The sequence below is a fragment of the Podarcis tiliguerta genome, assembly GCF_965153285.1.
Source record: "Podarcis tiliguerta genome assembly, chromosome: 2".
NCBI lineage: Eukaryota > Metazoa > Chordata > Lepidosauria > Squamata > Lacertidae > Podarcis > Podarcis tiliguerta.
This window is the reverse complement of record NC_139535.1, coordinates 111,724,888-111,750,019: the sequence shown is the minus strand read 5'-3', so window position 1 is coordinate 111,750,019 and position 25,132 is coordinate 111,724,888. Positions and strand designations below refer to the sequence as shown.

Genomic DNA, 25,132 nt, shown 5'->3' with positions numbered 1-25,132 from the left:
CTGATGCGACAAGGCTCTTCTTAAGGCCAGACTATTTTGATGTCTGTGATAGATTGAACCACAGCAGGCAGAAGTTTCAGTGGCACCAGATTCTTCTGGAGCCTAAGTTGTAACCCAGGCTGTATGTGACTTGATGTCATCCGTTGATCCTCTTCCAGGGGTGATTCACAGCTGTCCTTGGAGGCACAGGTTTCTTCTGTGCCCAAGGCAGCTGTCTACCAGCTGCATCTGGTATGCTGGCTGAAACCCTACTGACCTGTGCCCTCTGCCACCTGAGTGGTACATGCCGTGGTTATCTCTTGACTGGACTACTGCCATGTGCTCCACGTGGGGCTACCTTTGAAGGTGACTCGGAAACTACAACTAATCCAGAATGAGGCTGTCAGACTGGTGACTGAGAGTGGCCGCCGCGACCATATAACACTGGTCCTGAAAGACCTACATTGGCTCCCCGTATTTTTCCGAGCACAATTCAAAGTGTTGGTGCTGACCTTTAAAGCCCCAAATTGCTTCAGCCCTGTATACCTGAAGAAGCATCTAAGCATCTTCACCTCCGTTGTTCAGCCCGGGCACTGAGGTCCAGCACTGAACGTCTTCTGGTGGTTCCCTCATTATGAAAAGTGAGATTACAGGCAACCAGGCAGAGGGCCTTCTTAGTAGCGGTGCCTGCCCTGTGGAACGCTCTCCTGTCAGGTGTCAAGGAAATAAACAACTACAGTGATACCTCAGGTTACATATGCTTCAGGTTACAGACTCTGCCAACCCAGAAATAGACCTAGGGTTAAGAATGTAACCAGAGATACCACTGTATCTGACTTTTAGGAGACATTTGAAGGCAGCCCTGTATAGGGAAGTTTTAAATGTTTGATGTTTTATTATGTTTCATGCTTGATAAATTTGTTGGAAGCCTTCCAAGGTGCCTGGGGCAACCCAGACAGATGGGCGGCATATAAATAATAAATTATTATTGTTACAATAACTGTTAGCAGAGTATGTGTGCACGATGGTAGCAGGAGAGGGAAGAAGTCCAATAAATAAATGAGGAAGGGGCACTTGCTTCTCAGAACTCAGCTGCAGATCCTCACAACTCCTTTCTTCTAAACTGTCAGGTAACACAACCAAGAAGACATTCATGCTGGTACTGAGCTCAGTGCTGGGCTTGGTGTTATTTGGGCTCTTCCTCATAATAGTCTACCGCATCGTCTTGGAGATCTATGACCGGAGGGAGTTCAAGCGCTTTGAAAAGGAGAGGAAGCACGCCAAGTGGAACGAGGTCAGTGCTCCTTCCTTCCCTACCTGAAGGCTGCAGTTAGTTCGTGTCAGCCTCACTCTCACCTGCTCCTTATCCCAGCCAGGGAATTTCTCAGCCCTGACTGGGCTGCTGTTTCCTGGAGCAAGAGTTACATTCATTCTGTAAAAGGGATGGTGGGGCCACAACAGTGGAGCGTTTGCAGCAAGCTGGAAGGCTAAATGCTCTGCATAAAGGGGCAAGTTAGGCACGTGTGACGAGTCCGATTTTTAACCTCCCCGCTTCCTTAAATACTTTTTAGATGAGCAGACTTCAACTTCTTCAAAGTATATCTTCATTCAGCGTACATCCATGTCGCTGAGACCCACCTTAGCACAGGCTGTGACCAAAGCAGCAGCTGGACCTGGTTACAGGCAATCATGTAATGAACCTAGATGCATTTTATTGTTGTTCCAAAAAATGTTAACAGAAAATGATGGAAACCCCTTTCAACCGCAGAAAGTGTCCCACCACAGGAAGCTAGCTTGTACTGTTGGTTCATCCAGCCCAGTAGTCAATGTTGACTGGCAGTGACTCTCCAGGGTTTCAGGGAAAAGTCTCTGGCCGCCCTACCTGCAGATCAAACCTGTGACCTTTTGGATGCAAAACAGATGCTCTACCACCTGAGCCATGGACTTTTCCCAAATCAATTCCCCACTATTAAATGGAGTCTTTTAGTCAGGTTGACACTACTACCCACAGCTTCACCCCCCCACTACTACCCACAGCTTCACACCCCCCCCCAGTGTTATTTCAAGGCATATAAAACTATGGGAGGCTGAGCCCCCAAGATGTGTGAGACACACACCTGGTTTGGGGATAGCAAATTCTGTAACAGGAAGTAAGAGGCATACAACTTTGTCTACTTGCCTCTTTTGTAGGTGAACAATCCACTATACCGGAGTGCCACTACCACAGTCATCAATCCCAAGTACAACGGTGACTGAGGATTGGCGAAAGCCTTGAGCTGCTGGATTTGGACTATGGAGAAGCTGGGTTCGAATCCTCACTCAAAAACACAGGGATGTATTCATCTCTTAGCTTGGGTCTATCTACCTCGCAGCATAACCCCAAGTAATAAAATTTAAACTTTTTCCCAGGGGGCGGGAGGGAAGGGAACTGGATGTGATTTCATAATAAAACTGGTTAACGAATTCTTTTCGCAAGGTGTGCTTTGCTTAGAGATTCCTAGTTCTGCTATTCCCTCCCCCCAGGTGAGTGCAGCACTAATGGAAAACAAATCAGAAAGGAGGAGCTACAGTTATCTTTTTTCGAGCTGTCTTTTATGCAAGTAGCCATTTGGGTTCAGGAATGTTAGTTGGCCCAGTGGCAGGAGCCACTTCTTCCCATCTCCAGTGACCCAAATTATATACAGTGGTGCCCCGCAAGACGAATGCCTCGGAAGACGAAAAACTCGCAAGATGGAAGACTTTTCCGTTTTCTGAGTTGCTTTGCAAGACGGATTTCCCTATGGGCTTGCTTCGCAAGATGAAACGTCTTGCGCCTTTTTTTAAAAAAACCGCCAATGCATTCCTATGGGAAACCGTCAATACACATTGGTGCCTCGCAAGACGAAAAAACTCGCAGAATGAATTAATTTCGTCTTGCGGGGCACCACTGTATATTATTTAAATTATATATATTTATATATAAATGAAGTCAGCGGAAGGCACTGAGGAACCCAGTGGGCAACGATTGTAGCTCACTAGTCAAACATAGGCTCTGCATGCAAAACAGTCCCAAATTCATTCTCCAGCTACGGCTTGGAACCCTGGAAAGAGTGTGTTTAGAAAATACCAACCTTGGTCGGCAAGGCAACTTCATAGAGAAGTAGTTTGTGTATTTCAGCTCTTTGGTCACTCTCGATAGTTTGGTGGATGGTGGGTAAGTGGCCATTGACGGTACAGTGCTGCCCGCAAGACGAATGCCTCGCAAGACGAAAAACTCGCTAGACGAAAGAGTTTTCCGTTTTTTGAGTCGTTCTGCAAGACGAATTTCCCTATGGTCTTGCGAGTTTGTTTCCTTTTTCTTAAAGCCGTTAATAGCCACTAAGCCGCTAAGAGCCGTGCTTCGCAAGACGAAAAAACTGCAAGATGAAGAGACTCACAGAACAGATTAATTTCGTCTTGCGAGGCACCACTGTATAATGAACTGAATCTTTGGCAGAGTTCAGATGGAGAACTAAATAGGTCACAAAAAAGGATCAGACACCACACTGTAATGGTAAAAAGATACAAGTTTATAACATTTTATAAAAACTACAGTTTAAAAGTGATCCTGCCCCTGGGTAACACACACCCTGCCCCAATTCCCTCCCCTATAGCAAAATAAGTGAATTAAAGGGGGGGGGGGAGAGAGAAGGGAAATTTAAAAAAAAAAAAAAGCCACTGGACTAGGCTAGAGCAATATGGACAAATTCATAGATCCTCTGTTCAGCCTGAAGTGCTAAGTATTCATCCTTCCTCTGTCTGCGAATGGAAGGAGTGTGTAAAAAAGCCAGTATGAAGATGTCCTCCTCCCTTCTCTGACCTCAAATGAACAGGGCAATCCTAACCGTGTCTACTCAGAAGTAAGTCCTATTTAATTCAACAGGGCTTACTCCCAGGTAGGTGGGGTCAGGGCCGCAGCTTCAATCCCCAAACCCCAAGGCCAGCAGTATGTCTACCAAATATCACAGCACCCTAAGGCAGCCTGTCGAGTACATTAAAAATGACACAGAACGATTTGTGCTGGTGAGTTTTGTGCACAAGCCACCAGCGAGACAACCAGAATTTCAACAGGTTTCAAGCCACACCCACTGATGGTATGCTAGTTTCTCAACTTCTACGGAAGAAGAGGTATCGGGTAGAGGTTAGGGGCAAAAGCATCTCCTAAAAGTTTTCCCGAATGCACGTTAATGCTAGGAGGCTTCAATCGGTGAACTGAAGTTGTGCGTACAAATAACATCTTGAGGCGGTGTGGAGAGGAGCTGTGGGCACTGGTTCACTGCAACATGGCACACACTCAAAAAACACTGGATTTTCCCCCACATCCAGAAGGGGGAGATGTTGCACCAACAGAGGTTGTGTTTAGAGACAAGTTTGCATGTAACGTACAAATTTCAGAGTTTATGCAGAGCCCTGCTTCCGCGCTACAACAACTCCTCCTGCTTGAAATCTGCTTTGTTCTCTGCTATAGCCGCACCAACGCAAACCCCTGCCAACTGCGTTTGTTCGTCTCGCTTTCCCGAACCCCTTGCCAAGTTTAAAACTTTCTTTCAACACAACCACCTCTTTGTGCTACTCGGTGAACAAACAAGATTTGTTTTGAAACCATTGCATTTTTGAAACAGTGGAAGTCAGACACTTCCCAGTCAAGTTTCACTTCTGTTCCTAGTCAATTTCACCTCCGTCAACAAAAAACGCAAGACTTCACTCATCCTGGGTGTTGCTATCAATTCACTTGAGAAGGGGTCTTGTGTCATTTAAGTATCGCTTCCAAGAAGACGACAACCAAGCCTCTTGCACACACTAGCATAGCCATGCGATGTAGCACTTCCTGGATAATACCATTTCAGGCAGAGTAGGAGAAAGCTGCATGTTTTTACACATTCATACTTTTCCTCTTTGACATGGTAACTTGCTGTGTGCAGGCATTCTGTCTTTTACTGGGGACGGGACATACAAGCACATCACTTGTTGCACACTTTAGTCGTAGAGCTCAGAAAAAAGCTTTAACTGTGGTTTTCCTTACCATATAATTCTGACTCCCTCAGGAGGAGAGATTGCCTACAGTCCCATAAAAACACGACAGCCCATTTCCCAGGACTTCCCAAAGCATTTTGTTCCTCGAAGGCATCTGAAAGTTCTGCAAATCTCTCCCCTAAGCTTAGAGGATACTTGAGTAACACAGCGGATAATTTTACAAAGACAAGCAAGCTCGCCCTGCAAACAAATTAATCTTCAGAGCCAAGCTGGCCGCACTTCTGTACACTGATGTGTGACTTGCACTAGTGGATAAGCCACAAGCTAAGCCATGTGTCAACTGTACAAGGAAGATGGCTGCAATGGGAAGTAGAAACACCCTCCTTCCCACTCACTCAGCTAGCTATGTTGCCTTTAACACCACCAGCAGCACCCTCCTTTTTTCTCGCCAGGTTCTGAGAGAAACCCCAACAGCAATGATCATGTGCCACACAGTGGCTCATGCAAGCCATTTCCAAATCTGCACTTCACCATGTATCTGCCTGAGCAGAAACAAGCATTTCCCTTTGTTAGCTAGCTCAATGAAGAGCTGGACTCATAGCTAACCCAATGGCTGGCCAAGTGTTAACAAGCAGGCTGACGAGTGCTCATTTGGTGGCACGCTAGCCTGCCAAGCCTCAAATAGCTTTGTGCTGTAAAAAGCCACACGCGCTTCAGAGGGATCGAAGCAATGATGGGTCATTGCCCTGTTTGGCACACAAAGGGGTCTGGCATCAAGTCTGTTCAAGAGAACCAGATGATTTTCAGTCTGCTGAATGGGGAAATAAGCCGCAACACTGAGTACGCTTTTGCAATGCCATGGCATTACTGAATTACTGAAGGATTAATGCCAGAGGATTAACCGGAAGAGAGCAGAACAGCAATGCCTAGTGTTCAACGAAAAGGCGTTTCCTGCTAGAGCAAGATTTTTCCTTTTTAAAAACATTTAGTGCTTCTTGCCCTAGAATTGTGGCACAAGAGAGGAGGACGCCAGGAGAGAATCCCAACTTATTGTATTTCCACATGCATTTTCTAATGCACAATCCCATAACTGCTCCTGTGGAAAGCGAAATCACAAAGCCACGCAGTCACTCAATTGTTACTCTTTTCTAAGAGAGTCAACGTTTTTGTACAATGCTTTTTGCTGGCCCCCACCAAAACAACAAGCCACAGTACCCAGAGTTACACTTAACAAATCATTCAGCACAATGAAGTGCAGAGTAAAATGGGGCTGAACTAATTATAGCTTGGGGGGGGGTGTCAATTTACCTAATGAAAGGAAGTGGGAATGAAACACTGGTTCTCCTAATACACACAAGAAGGGGGAAAGCTCCCTTTCCATCTCTGCTCCAAGAGCTGAAGTAACCAGTAAGTCTTGGAAGCACCATTATGATTTGGCATAATCCTCATCTTGCACCAGGAAAGCTGGACTTATGACCTGCTCTGTAGAAGCACAGAACAAATGGTGGTGGAAGTCCTTTCCAACAGTGCTTTTTGTTCCACTACTTAAAAGACAGCCTACTCCTGGGTAGGTGCTGCAATGCAATGCCTTCAAGCACAGCGTTAACAAACTACATAGCACACAAAACTCTCCCATTGGGCGCTCCAGTTCAGGCTGACTGCAAGAGGGAGTCTAAGAAGATACACTGCCTTTTAGACAGCCACTTGGGAAATGACAGAGAACATTTAAAAAGAAACCAACCAGGGGATTTCTCCAAGTTTACAAGTGTTTTTGAGCTCCTAGCACGCAGCACTTACTACTAGAGCATTGCTGTACTGCTGGAGAAATCCTTCTTGATCTAATGTATTCCACCTCTATTTACAAACCTTTCCAGTTGCATCGGCACGTCATTTAAACTTTCAAAAGTGCTTGCTCTCTCTCTCTCTGCAACATGACCTCATGGAGGAAGCCAGTCCTCTACTGATGCATGTCTCAGAAGCTGGCTTGCAGCGAGGGATGAGTGGGAAGTGGGACCCAACGGAAGCCTGCAGAAGCCTGGGAGAGGTTAACTCTAGAATGGGGGAAAGGGTAGGAGAAGAGTTTATCGCACAAAAGACACAGGAGGATTTCAGATATGGGTGCCCATTCAGAAGACGGGGGTTCCAATGGAAGAGTTCTGAATTGGCTGTTCTTTGTCTCTCCCCACACCCCAACGCAGTCACAAACCCCCTGTGAGAACCAAAACCGATGGCACGATTTTGCAGGCACCTGCTTTCCTTGCAGACTTGCTGCTGTTTGCTGCGACCCAGCAGCGACAACAGCACCAGCCAGGATCACATCTTCTGAACCGGGCTGACTCTTAAGGCCTGCAAAAACTGGGACAGCCAAGAGCAACTGGAGACTTTGCTTCTCTCGGACAATGGCTTTCTTAAGAGAGCAGATAGCAGTACTTTGGCCGAGGCAGCAGAAACCAGTATGAAGGAGTAAGGGCACCCTGGACTTGGTTTAGTTGTGAGCTTCGAGTACACTGCTTGTCATCTTCCTCCACACGACCCAAGATGGATTATAGTCCCCTCCTGCCAGAGAAACACTTTGAAACCGTGGACTATCACCGACTCTTGTGGTGGTGTTGGTTTTTTGGAGGGGTGGGCGAGGAAGGATTCCCATCAGATAAAGATATGAATTGTACATGAAGCGGAGTTCAATGGGGTGGATCCTGAACACATACAGGATATATATATATATACAAGGGAAGGGGAGCAAGAGCCAAGTTTCCTGCAAAAGGTCTGACGCACTGGAAGTAGCCAGACATGTCCCTCCAGCCAGCAGTCAGTAGCATCTCCTCTTGGAGCTCGCTGGTAGTGGACACCTGAAAGGTGGGCCTTTATAGTACCCAGGAGCACACATCACCCCACCAGCCCTTGTTTCTTGGAACCTGAGGGTTGAGAAAGGGATCCAGATCCTGCAGGAGAATAAAAAGCTCTGTAGACCTTCTGGAAAAGCTCCAAAGAGACAGGCTCCTGTTATGGCAGAGCTCTGATGCGACCCCTTGGAATCAAAACCCTTCTGTTGCCAACCTGTCTCTTAAAGCTTTTGCTTCTCAGCTCTGCGAAAACAGTTTGACGCTTGATTGTTGTCTTTTTAAAATAATAATAATAATTTTAAAAAATGATTAGTAGTCTGTCCTTCTCCCATCTTGGCAGGCCCAAAAGGCTGGGCAAGAGCTGGCAGATTTGTCAATCGAGAGCATTGAACATCATAATCAGGTCTTGCAGGTTCAGCCGTTCTCACAAAGCCTTTCCTGAGGCAAATGGTGATAACTCCAACAAAAAACAGGAACTCAGACAAAGTTTATCCACAACCACAAGGGGCTGGGAAGCCAGCCCTGGTTTGTCCTCAACTTATTTACAGTGCCAAGACCTTGTCTGAAAGTCTGTGCCCCCACTCAGCACTGCCCCCTTCCATAGGGGGAGGCCCAGCAGGCAAACACAAGCACAACCCCACCCCACCCCAACAAATGAACAAAATAACCCACAGATAATCCTGTTTGCTTTGCAGCTCCTCCTAGTTCCCCCTTCCTCCTGGCCTACCCCTAAAGCAGCAGCTGTGAGTCAGACGCTTTGCTCGGGCAACCCTGACACATCCGTTTGTGTCTCAGCAGCCGGTCTGTCCTGGAGAAGCTCTGAAAGGAACAAAGAAGAGAGGAAACATCTCACGAGTGGCACATGGAAGAAAGCGAGGCAGGGAGAGGCTCATGTAGGGTCAGAGGGAAAGTTAAAGGCTCAGTACTAAGTGGGAGGAAACACCTAAGCATGGAAAAAAGTGTTGCATTTGGAGAATAAGCCTGAAACCACAAGAACTGGCTGGTTAATTCAAACCAAGGTGTGAAATTTTGCCACCCACCTCCAGCTTCTCAGCCTTAAGGTACCCAGATCATAATTCTGTAGCAGCAGCAGAAGCCAGAGTTGGGAGAAACTCCTTTAACCGTTTCAGGCTTTCTCCGACAAAAGAGAGAAAGCCAGATAGGCAAAAGGGAACTCCTTCCAATTCTGGCTTCCTCTCTTCTTTGCCTACTTGTCCAGGGCACACCCAGCTCTCCTCCCACCCCTAGATCCTCCTTTCTCAACCCTGCGTCCCCAGATGTTAGACTACAACTCCCACCATTCCTAGCTGGCAGGGCCAGTGGTAAGGGATGATGGAAGTTGTAGGTCCAACAACATATGCAGAAACAAGGCTGAGAAAAGCTGCCCTAGATCCTACCTGCAGCTTTGCCTCAGAGCCACTTTCTTCTTGGATCCTCCTTCCTTTAACTATGTCTCCAACACCAATTATTTCTTCCAGTTCCCTGCTTTTCGGCCTCTCACTTCCTTTAGCTACTCAGATCTCTTGGAACAGCTCTCCAGCCCTTCTCTCTCCCTTCCCACAGAGCCCCTCATCATTGTAAGCACTGATTCAAAGCCACTTCTTGCCTTAGTTCCTTGTCTCCTCAAGCCTCATTCCCTACCTACACTCCCTCTGGGTTCTTGTTTTCTCAGCCTGTTGCCTACTCTGTATCATTCCTCCTTGCCTCTTCAGTCCCCGACTCTCCGTTTCTCTCTCCCCTGGGACCTCTTCTGGGTCCTCAGACTGCCCTACAAGAGATTTGGATTGCAGCTGCAATGACTATTCTCCCTTCCCCCATGTAAGCAGGTTTGCAAACATTTCACAGTACTGTACTGAAAATTCCATGTCATGCAAGTGTAACCAGAGGCTTCACAGCCAAAAGCACAATCCGGTATAGATACATGGGGGTTTATTGTTTTTGTTTGTTATTATGATATGTATTTTGGCATTTTCTATACTGCCCTGTGAGGTTCGGATGAAGGGCAGTTTAGAAATAGTAATATACTAAGTTGCAAACTAGAATGTGAAATCACGGTTTGAAATGGGTTGCAAACCAGGGTTTGTGTAAAGCATTGCATTTGGACAGTGTAAACAATAGTTATTTGCTGTCTTCTCCAAATCTCTTACTGCTGGAAAGGTGATAGCCCAGTTTTACTAGTTCCTAACTAAGTACGTCCCCTATGAGCAGAGCTTGGCTGAATTATGGTTTCACTGTATGTTTGAAACTTTAGCTAGTTTTTAAAAAACCAAATCACAGCTAAATGTATCTGTACTGCGACATAAACTCCAACTATAGAGTATCAGCAAGGCCATGTACTGGTGCACACAAAAACAGAAGGAAAACAGAGGTGAGCTGTACAGACAGAGAGAATCAGCCACAGGAAGGGCAAAAGGAGCCATCTAGAGTCCTAAAGTCAGGACTGCATGTATTCTGCACTTCCACACAAATACCAAAAATCCATAGGATGATGTACTGAGCACAGAATCCTGTTTCCTTAGCAGGGAAATGCACGTTTCTAGCCTCTGCGATTATCAAGAAAGATTTGAATGTGTATGTGCAATGCTTTGGGAAGCCCTTTACATCCTCCCCGTAACTATCAGAAGAAAATATGTAAATAAGCAGAATATGGCGCATTTTGATTGGCAGGAATGGTTTGCAATTTGCAAAGTACAGCTACTTTTGGTGCAAAACTGATTTTTAAACATTATATAAAAAGTGCACATAGCCTGACTAATGCCCTGCTGTCCAATTATTTGAAACCCCACTTAGTCCCTCCCCAAGCTTCTGAAAAAAACTGTTATCCATACATTTACTCTGTGGCTTAGAATATTGTTTTAAAGTAAGTCCTAAAATGATAACTTCTCAGAATTCTATGACAGGTTAGATATTTTCTGCTTACTCAAGAATTCCATGGATATGCAGGATACACGTAGCTCCAAAAGCAATTAAGTTGTGCACCATAAAGCTCAGGAATGCACGGACTGTCAATCAAAAGAGACTTCTGAACAGCTGAGAGTAACTTCCTGCTGCCACGATGATCCATAATTATCTGGATATTCTCTCCCTTGCTGGGGAGAGCTGCCAGTTGCAGCCTAGCACTTTTTTGCACCCTCTCAATCTAGAATCCCACCCAAGAGATCTTTTAGGAGGCGGCAGGAACCAATGCCTCCCTTCCCTTGGTGCAAGGAGGTCTCTCAAACATCGGGTGGGGGTGCTAACATCTCCCACCCTACACAGAAAGTGACGATGGAGGCATTACCTGCAGGCAGCGCTCACACTGGTACGGCTTCTCCCCACTGTGCACACGCTTGTGGCGCTCCAGGTGGTATTTCTGGATGAAGCGCATGTCACACACGTCACACTCAAATGGCTTCTCACCTGCAGAAAGGAGAAAACACGTGCTTTTGGGGTGGGAAGCCACTTTGGCGCCTTTCTCATGGCTCCCACACCTTTTAAGCCCCAGTGATTAAAGGGGCACCATGGTCATCCCAACCTGGCCGGAGTGCGCCTTGCCCTCTGTTAAAGTTTGTGGGTCGTAAATCCTTTGACCCACTGAGTCTGCCGCAACGGCTCTGCAATAAATCTGATTTATTGTCACTCCGACAAACTTCAATGGCGCCCACATGCTTCCACTCACACACTGCCGCTCTTCTCAGTTGCCGGATAATAGCAGGGTTCACACACAGTGTAAAATGGCTTGTCTGTGTCGACGTGGTGTCTTCAGTAACTCAGCTCGACACCAGTGCTTCTATTCTAACACTCTTTATTTAGAAGCATAACAAACAGAAAGAAAAACCTACTGAATCTAGCTGCATGCTTGCAGCTTTCTGTCTGTAACAAAAACGAAACTACCTTGCTCATATTCTCAGACAGACTGCTCTCCAGAAACAGCTCAGCCCCCACAGAGCACAGATCAAAGGAAAATGCCCCGGTCATGTGGGCAATGCACCCAGTGAATCAGAACGCTTCTGGAGTGTTAACTCTTGACTCTCCAGAACCACAACACCCTCCGCCTCACTTACCAGTCCCTGGGATGCTCCCAGAGCCCTCCTCTGGAGCTAGAAGTGGGGTAGGGGCTTTATTAAACTGCTCTGCTGAGGCTCGGGCAGCCATGCACTCCCCAGCGGAGCACTTTAAAGCTGCTGCCTGCTTGTGCGAAGGCCGAGAGGGAGCCCTGTGGATGGAGTCTGACAGGCTCTGTCCGCAGGGCTTTTTCTGCCCCCGCCGCTGCCTTTGCATGCGTGGGCAGGATGCCTCTTCCTCCTGGCGCCAGGGACAAGGCAACTTGTTCCTGCTGTTGGGTGCCAGGGTGAAACTGCCTCAGCTCCCTCAGTGGGAACGGAGCAGTTTCACTCTGGCGCCAATGCAGTTTGTCCCTCCCTTTCAACACCACAATGTTTGGGCTGGTAATACATCGCAAAGTTGAAAACCTGACACCGCCCACCCGACTTGCAATAACTACACTTGACACCAGATTTCTGGGTGCGGTAGGGAGGTTAAAGGGGGGAAATTGTTGGTTTGATGTGAATGATTTTTGGACTAAGGGAAGATAGAGGTTTTATTTATTTGTGTTAATTTGTTAATTAATGGGTCTGAGTATTGTTTTGTTTAGTATGGTTTATTATTGTTGTTGTTTGTTATTGTTATTATTATTAACATTATCATCATCACCATCATCATTTGTGTGTGTGTGTATACTTATTTATTGAGTGAGTGAATGAATGTATGAATGTTCTGTTGTACAAAATATTAATGTGCTATGATTCCCCTCCCTTTTTCACTTATGGTAATATAAGTATAAGTACCTATGGTAATCTAAGTATGGTAATATGAGTACTCAGTACCGTGGTGGTACCTCGGTTTACGAACGTAATCTGTTCCAGAAGTCCGTTCTTAAACCAAAACTGTTCTCAAACCAAGGCACACTTTCCCTAATGAGGCCTCCCGCCGCTGGTGCCCTTCCACTATTTGGATTCCGTTCTTAGACTGAGGTAAAGTTCGCAAACCAGGACACTACTTCCGGTTTTGCGGAGTTCATAAACCGAATCGTTCGTAAACAGGACTGTTCTTAAACCAAGGTACCACTGTATTAAAAAGGTGTATTTTTTTTTGCTGCAAGTCTCTTGGGTTGGCAAGCAACTAATATATCTAATAAATGAATGAAACGATAACTTTATAAGCAAGCTTCCTTAGCGAAAGCTACCAGCCGGCAGTCTCGCTGCAAGAAGCAAAAGCTTAATTCGCGAGCCCAGTGCTGGCAAGGAAGTTACTTGCTTCCCACAATGTTCTCAGGCATCACCACGTGCCAGAGGACTCTGGGACCGCTTACCTGTATGGATGAGGATGTGCCTCTTGAGATGGTAGCTGCTCCGGAATGCACCATAGCAGTGTTCGCAAATAAAGTTCTTGGGGATTCGGAGCTGGAACGACCCGTTCTGCTCAATCACCATGACCTGCAACCAAGGCACATACAGTTACTGCTACCTTCTCAGATAACTTGTAATTTGCCTACCTACCCCTGTCATTTAATAACTGCCTTGGAGTGGATTTAGAGGGGAAAGCTATCAAACTTCTGGGGCTTTTCCTGGGAAAAGAATGGAAGAAGCGAAAATGGAAGGCATGACTTTTTCAAAATCAAGATGGAAAACCAGAGCAAATACAAGAGGTAACAGGAACGGAAGATATGGAACTGGGTGTGAACTAATTAATACCGTATTTTTCGCACCATAGGACGCACCGGACAATAGGACGCACTTTGTTTTAGAGGGGGAGAACAAGAAAAAAAAATTCTCCCCCTCTCTGCCCAGCGCCCCTTCAGCGAAGCAGCAGGAGGCGCTGCGCAGAGAGGGGGAGAACTTTCCCCCTCTAGTTTTCCCACTCTAAAACAAGGTGCCTTTTAAGGTGCGTTCAGGCGGCTACCTTGGAAGCCTGGAGAGCGAGAGGGGTCGGTGTGCACTGACCCCTCTCGCTCTCCAGGCTTCAGGTTCCTTTCAACCTGCTCTTTGGGGCTGGTGGGGGGAAGCCCACCACCAGCCCCAAAGAGCAGGTCAGGGAGCAGCGGAAAGGCGCAGCGGAGAGGCTCCTGCCACAGCCGCGTGTCACCTCTCCAGCCGTGAGAGGGTCTCGGGGCTATGGCGTCTTCGCTCCATAGGACGCACACACAGTTCCCCTTCATTTTGGAAGGGGGAAAAGTGCGTCCTATAGAGCGAAAAATACGGTACCTAGTAAGTAAATAACTACAGAATATCATTTTAATATATGATGGCAGCAGAGAGACTATTGAGTGGACAAAGATGGAAATACATTATTGTTTAATATGGAGGAATGGTTGTTGAACTTACTGGAAACAAACTTGATACGTTTAATAAGAGAAAAACTATTGCTGACATTTAATAATAATAATAATAATAATAAACAACAACCTTCTGGACTTCTTGTGTAAAAAAGGGAAAATGAATTAATCCATTTAGGTCAGAAGGAAGGGGAAATTTTGCCTAACAGAAAGCTGATCAGTTGGGTGTCATTCTAGAGTGATTATTTTGAATAATTTCTTTTATGTAATTGACAGGAGGAAAAGCAAAAATCCTTTTTCTCTTTTTTGTTTGTTTTCCCTTGGTGCTTTCTTTTTTCTTTCTTCATTTTTGTTTTTATTTAGAATAGTTTCTCTTATTGTATTATGAAAAAGCTCTAAGAAAATTTAATTTTTAAAGCAGACCACGTGGCGGTCTCACCAGCCTGCCAAGCCTCCTTCCCCTCCCTTTGTACTGCTACTACAATTCTGCTGCTACATATGGAGTCTGCTGGCAGCCCAGTCTCAGTGACACACTTCCTGCACGTGCGTCCTTCACTCAAGAGCCAGATGCACGGGTGGGGGGAATCCTTACCTCAAGGGTTTCTCTCCCAGCCTCAGTTTAAACTCCGAAGGTTCTCAGTTAATAACTAGGGCTGAGCAATATATCAATATGCAGACTCTCGTGACTTATGTTGGCTGTCCAGTCCCAGAACTGAGATTACTGCCAATGAGTTCAAAGTATTGAAAACGATTTCTTCCCCTTGAAATCTGATGGGAGGGTGTTCCACAGGGCAGGTGTGACTACTGAGAAGGCCCTCTCCCTGCTTCCCTCTTAACTTCACTGCTTGCTGTGAGGGAACTGCCAGAAGGCCCTTGGAGCTGGACCTCACTGTCCAGGCTGAATGATGGGGGTGGAGAAGCTCCTTCAGGTGTACAGGGCCCAGGCTGTTTAGGGCTTTAAAGGTCAGCACCAACACTTTGAATTCTGCCTGGAAACATAATAGGAGCCAATGTAGATCTTTTAGGACTGGTGTTATATGGTCCCTCCTGAAAGTCATTCCTATGATTCCCTTTCTTAGCTTCTAGGACGAACACTTCTTTCCACTGTTTCAATGTGATTTATCCGCCTACTATGTCACTGCATTTTTAAAGTCACCAGTTATTTTATGCCTCCTTCCTGCTACACTTTTAATGATTTGATCAATGGAATTGTTTTTCTCTCTCTCTCTATTACTATAGTTAGTTTTTTAATCCAGAAGCCACCTTGGGGGCTGAAAGGCAGAGGAGGAATTTCTAAAAATAACCAGCCACTTCCAGCTGATTGAGGTAGCCCTCCAGCCTCCACCAGAATCTGACAGGCATACTGCTCCGCATCTTTGCCAGCAGCAGGGAGATCATACTGAGGAGGGCTAGACCTTTTGCTAGCCTGTACGACTTAAGATTACCTGCCTTTTTATGAGACTTTTTGGGCTGAGACCCTTCTGTCGCTTCCTCTTCCTTTCGGCTGCGCGACTTCTCGCTTTCCTTGCGGTGATGTCCCTGGCAGAGAGGAAGCGGGACAACACAGGTCACCAAAACAACAGCAGCTCAACCCAGGGCCCTAAATGCCACGTTCCCTATCCGAGCTTTTCTTCTATTCGTCACCCACTGACACGGCTGGAAAGGGGCACAGGGGAGCACACAGGGACCAGCTGCGCAGACAAGCTGAAAGTGGGCTGGCCCCGTACCAGCATGTTTGGAGCACCCCTTTCTCCATTCTCCACCTGCTTAGGGCTTTGCTTCGGCATCATCTTCTTGCTGGCAACCGTCGGCACCAGGCAAACCCCAGAGAGTCCCTCGCAGGCCAGGAGACTCGCCTGCGGGGAAACGAAAGCGGAGAGCTAAGTACCAGACAAGGCGGGCTAGCCCAAAGCGAGAACGTGGCTGCAGCTTCTAAGCAAAGGGTGGGAAGCCTCCAACCCAAATACAGCCCCCTCTTGGCCTTTCGGGCCCTCGGGACTCTCCCCAGCCCGCATCTCCCCCTTGGCTACACACCCTTCCCCCTAGGCCACACTCTTCATCAGCCTTGCTTCATTCCCCATCCCCCTTGGCTTTTGCACCACAGGAATGTGTCAGTGAATGACTCTCGCTTGCCTGGATGTAAGATACAGGGGAACAGATGTGTGTACACGCACCAGCCTGCTGTGCAATGGTAAAAAAAAAACCTGCATGTGTTGCTCCACCCACTTTGGTCTTCGGCCCTGTCCAGATAGGAATGCAGGCCTTGGGCTGAAAAATGTCGCTCCTGTTCTAAACTGTGGGCCACAATTTGACATGGGACTATGATGCCCTGCACTGGCGGTGTATGTGCCTGCTTACCAGCAAAGGATATGGAGGAATGGCCATCTGTCATGGATGCTTTAGCAGTGTTTCCTGCATTGCAGGGGTGACCCTCGGGGGTCCCTTTCCAACGCAACATTTCTATGATTCTACTGGCACTGAAAGAATAGCAGGTCTCCAGCTAAGACAGTAGAGCGAGGTTACTTTGCTGAGCTCCTTGAATCATAAGACCTAAAGCAACTCAGCTCATTGTCTTTGCTGGCTCTCAGAGACTATTAGATACCCCAGGAGACCAGGGACAAACACAAACGCTCTGTCTCCAAAATGACTGGCTTTTGTAGAACCCCCTTTGCTTTTCCACCTAGAGCAGAGGGCCACACTTTCAGAATCAAAATTTGCTCACCCCACAGAAAATTTTTAGTTGATAAGAAGTGCACTGGAAAACAAAAGGGAGAGCTGAAAATTTTTCATGTCTGGCAACCAATGAGCCCCTTCAGTTTCAGATGGGTAGACGCGTCTAAAAAGCCCAGGACACAAATTTTCACGGCCCTCTAGTGGCTATGGTGGCTCATTTACTGGAAGTAAAGTATTTAGCATTACCGTATTTTTCGCTCTATAACATGCACCAGACCATAACACGCACGTAGTTTTTAGAGGAGGAAAACAAGAAAAAAATTCTAAACGAAATAGTGGATATATGATTTTTATGGTTCATGCTGTGGCCACAGACATGTGATCTGACAGTGAGTTTGGAGTAGCCCAATGCAAAAATCCTGAGGATCCATGCTTTGTAACCACGGAGGAGGGAAGGAAGGGGAACCATGGATCCTCTGCTCACGACTGCAGCAGTTCCCTCCCCGCCACCCGCAGGCATTCGCGCCATAACATGCACAGATACTTCCCCTTACTTTCTAGGAGGAAAAAAGTGAGTGTTATGGTGCAAAAAATATGGTAACTCTGGAAGTGTATACACTGGTACTTCCGGTTGCGGACGGGATCCATTCCAGAGGTCTGGTCGGATCCTGAGGTTTCTGCAACCTGAGGACCCAGTCTGTGCATGCGCAGACCGCTTCTGCGCATGCGTGCACGGCGAAACCCGGTAAAATACTTCCGGGTTTGCCGCATACGCATCCCAAAGTTTACGTAACTGGAGGGTTACGTAAACGGAGGTACGACTGTACTCGATACTAACCAAACTAAGCCTCCGAGAGTACAATATACATCAGAAGGCTTAGTGTGGTCGGGATCAAGCATTGGTTGCTAGATGCGAAATATATTGGCATTATTTTCAGCTCTCCTACCCCACTACTGTATTATTTTGATACTATGCTATGCTACACTGAAATATTTAAATGTTTGTTTGATTGTACTTGAATCTTTCCACCACACTTGCCATCCTCTCCTGCCAAACCCTTTGAGGGCCGGTGAACTAGAGGCAACTCTTGCTCAACTTGGCACACCTGTCAAGCGGCTGCTTACAATCTGTACCAAGTAGGGATGAGTCTTGCGGGATACTAACAAGCACAGAGCTGCAGGCCAGCAAGGTTATCGCTGTCTGACATCTAGACCACATTTGCTTGGTTGTTGTTTTTTATTTAAAAAAGACTTATGTCAGTCTGCATTCCTGAGTTGGGAAGTAAGCTAAAGACAGGTAGCTCAGGTTGAAGCGCTTTGGTTTTGCTTCCAAGCCTAAGAGGGAGACTCAGGGCAGGGATGGGGAACTTGTGGTTCTCCAGAAGTGGCTGGATTACAGCTCCCACCCATGACTACAGACCATGCTGGCTGGGTTAAGGGGAGCTGGAGTCCAACAGGTCCCCCATCCACGATTTGAGTGCTGCTTCTCGCCCACGTTTCCTTATTTCATATTTACAATGTGCATAGAGAAGTGGCCGGAAATGGTGGAAACTGCATCTCCATGATATCACAAGGATGAGACCCGAGCCTGACGAACTTCCAAGGACATTTTATCAGTCAGTATTGCATCAAAACTGCATGCGGCCCTCAATGCCTTTTTTGGTGGCCCCCAGTAACATTTGATTCCACCTCCAGCCCTTGCAGTGCCTTCCCCATGCCAAGTAAATGAGGTACTGAGCTTTGGGAAGGAGACATGAGGGCTCTGACAGGGTCCTAGAGTCCTCCTTCCTCCAGCCCACTTAGCACTTTCCCAGCTTTGAGGAGGAGGCGAAAGGGCTCCTGGTAGAGTCTTGGGTCGCTTTCCCAAAGTCCACCGCCTTGCTTAGTAGTAAAGTTTTGGGAAGGCTGAGTGAGGGCTGGGGATGGGTGTCAAATTTTGGGCTTGCTCCTCTCCCCCCCTCCCCGCACACATGACATGGTAGCATGAGGCCTGCAAGTTCCGTGTCAAAGTACTCTTGCATCCCCACTCAGTATGAAAAGTTGGGCCGCCCTGGTAAGACTTTTATAGCACCCTCTTCCTTAGAGCTGTGGGATTCTAGGACATAGTGATAGTTGACGGGGTGGGCGAGTGTGGGAAAAGGGGAAAATCAAATTATTCAACCAAATTTGTGGCTACAGAAGTAAACCCGTTGACACTAGATTAGAATTCACGGTAGCTAGCCCAAAATGAGAGAACAAGGCAGGTGTAGCATAGCGAACAGAGTGTTGTACAAGAACCAGGCATTCCAAATTTCTAATCCCTGCACAGTCATGAAGCTCTAGGGGCGACCTTAAGGCGGACACTCTCTCAAGGCTATACACCGGGTGGTTGTTGGAAATCAATCCAACTCTGAAGGGATGGGGAGGGATTGAAAAATAGTAAAGAAAGCATACATGTGTACCTGCATGCTTTCAAGGCTCCTCATGAGCTCGCCTTTACTTGGTCCTTTTAAAAACAATGCTTGACAGCTTGCTGGTGTGTGTGCGCGTGTGTATGTGTAGCAATTTCCTTCATATGAACTAAGACGGATGCCAAGCAGTTTCAGTGAGCACCGATACTGCTTCTGAACATCGCGGTTCAGGTGACTATGCATGTAACCTCCTGTTACTCTTACAACTGAGGATCCACCGCAGGTGGCCTACAGGAGCCTCTGCACAGTAACGTGGCACGACAACCAGCTCCCACGCCCCCCCCCCCGTGCCATGCCAGTGCCCCGCCACGCTTGGAATACTGGATAGGGCAAGGTGAGGGCAAAAAGAACTCCTAAGCAGCCTTTGCAGAATCGCCTCCACATCCTCTCCTCTCCCCACCCCCTTCAAATGTTATATAAGGCTCAAAGCCCTCACTGAAGCTGGACAAAAGAGGAAGCCACATCTCTCCTGATCCACACCCCAAGCACAGCTGAGAGGAAAGGACCAGGACGGCCCGGCCACTAAGCACCTTGACTAGGGAGGGTCCAGCACTGAAGGCTTGGGAATGCATGCTAGTCACTGGAGCAGACCACTGAGAGCTCAGCTGCTTTTAGGTTTCGGAGAACGGATTGTCACCGAGGGCACTTTGCAGCCACCTGCTGTAATGATGAATTCCTGTTGGGACAGGATGGGAAAACCGGCCTGTTACCTGAGCCATCGCGTTAGTCTGACAGTCCTCAATACGTAGATTTACGCCAAGTCCTTATGCTTTTCTCTCTCTCTCTTGCCCAGGAAAGAATTTTACGACTACAAAGATTTTTCAGTAAATTGTTTCTGCGTTGGTCCCGTCCAATACCTTCCACTTTGACGACATCTTTCTGGAGTCGGGAGTGCCCAGAATTTGCGTACAGAAAATTTCCCCAGCCCTGTCAAAAGCTGATGAAAGCTACAGGCTGTGCTGCTCTTGTGGATGAGTCACCCCAAACCTAAATCTCCCTTCAGGATGGGGATAGGATGCCAAGGTCCTCCTAGCACAGCTGTCACAGTATTGCTGCTTCTCCTCCTCTAATTTCAACCTGTGGGTTAATCCAGAAGATAGGTTTATTGAACCATTTATTTATTTCAGAATGGAGAGAGACAGAGAGAAACACATTGATCAAAGACGCTTTGAAGCAAGCAAAAAAATATGCATGACTCAATATTACCATGCAACGACAGACACACATACAAAAGATAAACAGTACCTATTAAGCAAGCACAGGTAAAATCCACCACACAAAAAATGCCCAAGAAACCAGTCTTCCTCGCTCTCAGAGAGCCTTCAGCCTTCCTCTGCAACAAAGATATGGCTGATCATCTAATGATCAGGAGGGAGTTTCCTAGGCGGCTTCTTTTGACAGGGAGACACAGAGACAGGGATGCCATTATGGAAAAGGCTGCAGGCCCACCAGCCATCTTCTGAACATCTACCAATCAGTTAAAGCAAAGCAAGACCTCGTCTGAATATCTTAAGACATGAGATTGTTGGGGAAGGCAGGGAGGTTAAAAGTAAAGCACCCTGCCTACACTTAAGCGAGAATTTCAGACAGTCACATTCTATGGGTGCCTGCAAAAAATGGCTGTTGCTGCCTCAGCATTTGTAGCAGGGAAAACTTGATAGGGTGTGTTCACAGACAGTTCACCACTGGTTTAACTACTGGGTGTACTCCTACCATCAGACGATTCACCCATGGCCAGTAGTGGTTTAGTACTGTTTGACCTTGGAAGGTTTAAGGGAACTAGGGAGAATTAACCACTTCTATCCTCTTGAGTATAAACAGTTGGAGAGTGTCCCCCAGAACGCTTCTTCCCGCAACCCTTTGCTCATTAAAAGGACTGTGACACTACTTTAGTTCTCAGCATGGGGACAAAGTGGAGAAGAACAGCACGAACAGTACAGAACCAAAAGACTTTACTGCTGGAGTAAACTACTGCTGTTTTAAAAGGTTGATTAAAAAAATGATGTTCCTTGCTAGTATTCTCTGGCATGCACAAATTGCAGGCCTCGGTTGGCAATCATGTTTTGGATTTAGGGTTGTAGCCAATGCTATTAACGTCAATGTGTCTACTTTGTGTAGGACTAGCACTGGGTGAAACTCTTGCAATATCACGGCAGGAAGTTTTAATTTTTGACTATTTGTTATGTTTTTATATGTGCTGTAAGCCGCCCAGATGAGTGGGGTGTTGTTGTTGTTGTTAAACAATATATGATTACAATAGTGTATGATGTTTCATTTTCCTCTACCACAAATGGTATGAATAAATTTCCGCTTCCTGTTGCCAAGCCCACTATCAAACGACGTAACCACTTTCAATTCACATCTCATTCATGCAAAAAAAACCTTGTGTGGTGTCTTGAACTGTTGTGCTGGTGCCAACAGCTGAGGAAATTTGCTACACTACTGCAACATCTTGATCCACAACACAACACTAGTATAAGAGCCTTTGCACCTAAATCTATTCACATAAAAAAAAAACTTGCACAGCAAGATACAGATCTACAGCAGTTAAGCAATTGTCCAGGCTTGCAAAGCGAGGGCAGATCCACATGTTACTTTTTGCAGTCAAGGGTTCACTTGTTTGACTGAGCAATCTTTATATAGGGACATCTTCAGAAATCATGTGTGAGCACATTATATACATTCCCCTATAAGCAATGGATGCCTGGATCAAATTCCAATGTTCAGTGATTCACAGTGAAGCAGTTTATTTACAGGACAAGGTGTCCGCTGCCATCCAACTTATGAAATCACCGTAGCATCCAAATCCAGCTAATCTCTGTGGTCTCAAAACTCCTAAATACTGGTGCACACAGAATTATAATTATCAAAGCATAATAAGAAATAAAATTTTAAAATAACTTTGAATCCTTCAAAGCGCTACTCTTAAACGTAACAAAACAGTAAATTCCCAGCTGAAACATCTAACGCTTGACATACAAGGGTGAATCTAGAGTACAGTGAAACCTCGGTTTTCGAACGCCTTGGCTGCCAAACAATTTGGAAGCTGATCGCCGAAAACACAGAAGTGAATACTTCCATTTTCGAACGCGCCTCAGAAACTGAATGGCTTCGGTTTTTGAACGTTTCGTAAGTCAAACGGGCTTCCGGAACGGATTATGTTCGAAAACCGAGGTTCCACTGTAACTGTGTAAGTTAGCATTACCGTAGTAGTGCACCTATGACACTGAATGGCTATGCATGCCTACATTAAGTAACCAAATAACTATCTACAATGTTTTACACAGAGAAGTAAATATTAGCAGCACACAAGATGGCAAATATACATCGTGTGCAGAGAGAAAATGATACCACAATAACCTAAAGAGCAAAGGGCAAGGTGAAACACAAGTTAGGTCTTGAAGGTAGTAATTTGCTTTGTGAAAAATGCCTAACACATTTCAACCAAAGGTACTTCCGTGTACATTGAGGATATTTTTACTGTGGAACAGGATAGATTGAAGACACTTTTCTCCCTGAGGAGGACCTATGGTTGTGAAGTATTAAGCAACCTTCACAAAATAAATCACTACCTTCTAGTACCAGCTTGAGACCTACCTCTTCCTTCGCTCTTCCATAGCGTGGATGACTAGCATCTCATGTCCAGAAATCCCTCTGCCCTCAACTGAAAAATCTCACTTCGTTTGGACAGCATTCTTTATGGTAGATTGTCTTCCTATGCATTTGTTCGGGGCAGTATTCAAAACTCCCCTTCTTCTAGGTGCATTTTAGGAAGGGAATTTCATTATGGCCGGCAGTTTCTGAGCTCTGGGCACAGTACTGAGCCTAAGATTTCAGATTAAAACTGTAGCGTGGAAGGAAAGGAGGCCCTTTTTCTGCCTCCCCACTTCCAGCTACTCTCTGAAGACTGGAGAAGAGACTCTCTTAAGAATATAAAGGGCGGGCGGGCAGGGGAAGGACTAAACCATGTGAAAAATGGACATACTGTAATATTTAAGCTGCAGTTTATTCATTTTCAGCTTTGTATTCTTGTTATTAAAAAGCACACCTAGACATTCTGTTGCTGCGCCCATAACCTCTGTTAAAGGTGTCATTTAGCTCCTAGATTTCATATCTGTTTCTAGCACTGGTTCAGGGTGGGAACAACATAAACGGTTTGAGGGCCTCAATGGCCCAGGTATAGGCTAATACTACCAGCAAACTATTTTATTGGAAAGGTTCTTAAATCTTTATGTAAAAGGGCAATTGCTTTTATTTTATTAGACCAGCTGTGTGTTTATGTTCAGCTGCAAGTTGTTGAGATCCTTAAACAACATTAAGTAACGCCCTTTATAGTTCTGTGCAAGAACTCCTTAAGTGTTTTGATAAATTCTGTTGCTGTGTAAGGATTAATATAAAACCTGCATAAAGATTATAATGTTCAAAAATTTTAATTTACACATCACCACCAACATGCATACTGTTTGGTGTCATAAGCAAAATTGCCCTAACAAGCTCACAACCTAAATTCTGTTGCAAATTTCAGGAGGTGAGGGAAAGGGAATGAAGAAGAATGAGAGAAAAGGGAGGAACAAGGAACAAGTATATGCAAAGATAATTAAAAATATTTAGAAGTTGCTGTGTTTGGCATTTGACACTACAGAATCAGACAAGAACTCTGTGGCAAAAGTGGGCATCGCAATTTGAGAGGAAATAAGTCCAGGATGCCATTTCAAACATAAAGGACAGCAACCTGTCACACATATGGCTCTTTCTGTGACAAGCCCCACTCCTTTACACACCCACCAAAACCCAACACAGGCATCCCATGTTCTAATCGTCATATTAATTCCTGCATGGAAACTCTACTCCCATGTAGAAATCTAACATTGCTGAAGCAGCCCTAGCCTTGACAACCTCTGATGCCTCACCAGGGTATATGAATTAAGGAAGTAGAGGTGAATTCTACCTCTGAAAAAAAAAAAACCCTCCGTTGCTTGGATAAAGCCTGGGATATGAACACGGGGAACAATATCGCTTCCTATTGATGAGGTGCTTAAGAAGGGCGAGTGTGCGCACGTGTGTCAGCGTTATTACCCGCCTCCTGCACGAGATGTCCTGCGCTCTTGTGGCGGATGCAAAAATCCCAAAGCAGCGGCCTCCTGAGCCGTTGCTCGGCCATCAGTTTTTTTTTGTTTTTTTTATAAATAATTTTTATTCACTTTCCAATAAACATTTTTTCCAAATTTAACATTTGTTTTGACATAAACATCTTTTTGACTTCCATCAGCCTATCTGAAAATTCTCCATACTCTCACTACGTCTCACATTTCTTACATTTATATTGCACATTATATCTCGCTCGGCCATCAGTTTTAAGGGACAACAGCCTCCGCACCCCCCCAAAAATCCCTTCTTATTGCAAAAAATAAAAATATAAATATAAATGCACGAGGAGTTCCGGGCACCAACGGGTTGCAGGTGCGCAGCGGGGAACCCAGCGAGCGAGAAGGTCGTGCGCCAAACAAAACACACACAAAAAACCCGTGCAAGCGCCACAGCAGCCGCGGGCGCGGGTCGCGCCTGCCCAGGAACAGAAGGGAGAACCGGCTCCCCGCGAGGGCTCGCCACGAACGGGCTCCTTGCAGGGGGTCCCGCCAGCGGCTCCGTCGCACCGAGCCAGCCTCGCGCCCCCGCCCCCTAACTCTCCTCACGGAGCCCCCCAAGGCCGCACCTGAAGCTCCACTCCCGCCGTTCCGGCTCCCGCTTCTCCCGGGGAGGCAAGTTCGCGCCCAGGCACCTCCGCCGCCGAGCCCTCCCGGCCTCCACAGCCGCCCGCCGCCGCCACCCCGGAAGCGGAAGCGTCGGAACCCGGTGCAGACGCACAGGGCAATCACTTCCGG

At 46.4% G+C, this 25,132-nt stretch overlaps 3 protein-coding genes across 13 annotated transcripts in view; 2 read left to right on the top strand and 1 right to left on the bottom strand.

Annotated features, from left to right (window-relative positions):
* Positions 1–2,439, top strand: part of ITGB7 (integrin subunit beta 7) — a 45,064-nt gene extending 42,625 nt beyond the window's left edge. For all 3 annotated transcript variants that reach the window (XM_083427395.1, XM_083427396.1, XM_083427394.1), the window contains 2 exons: positions 1,110–1,273; positions 2,170–2,439. In XM_083427395.1, the coding sequence (XP_083283521.1) occupies positions 1,110–1,273; positions 2,170–2,235 (230 nt within the window). In that variant the 3' untranslated portion in view covers positions 2,236–2,439. The remainder of the gene's footprint in view (positions 1–1,109; positions 1,274–2,169) is intronic.
* CSAD (cysteine sulfinic acid decarboxylase) overlaps positions 1–25,132 on the top strand; it is a 742,174-nt gene that overhangs the window by 687,449 nt on the left and 29,593 nt on the right. The gene's annotated exons all lie outside the window — the stretch shown is intronic.
* On the bottom strand, positions 3,507–25,107 carry ZNF740 (zinc finger protein 740). Of its 9 annotated transcripts, XM_083428079.1 has the most exons (8): positions 24,964–25,093; positions 20,108–20,327; positions 19,781–19,926; positions 15,855–15,983; positions 15,577–15,666; positions 13,165–13,288; positions 11,095–11,213; positions 3,507–8,633 (listed from the first exon to the last, which is right to left on the bottom strand). In XM_083428079.1, exons 3-8 carry the CDS (start codon positions 19,820–19,822, stop codon positions 8,544–8,546), a joined length of 594 nt encoding a protein of 197 aa, XP_083284205.1. In that variant the 5' UTR covers positions 19,823–19,926; positions 20,108–20,327; positions 24,964–25,093; the 3' UTR covers positions 3,507–8,543. The 9 variants fall into 9 exon arrangements, with proteins under 9 accessions (XP_083284205.1, XP_083284210.1, XP_083284211.1 ...); XM_083428084.1 differs by lacking the exon at positions 19,781–19,926 and having other exon boundaries at positions 15,891–15,983; positions 19,961–20,327; positions 24,964–25,107; XM_083428085.1 differs by having other exon boundaries at positions 15,573–15,666; positions 19,781–20,327.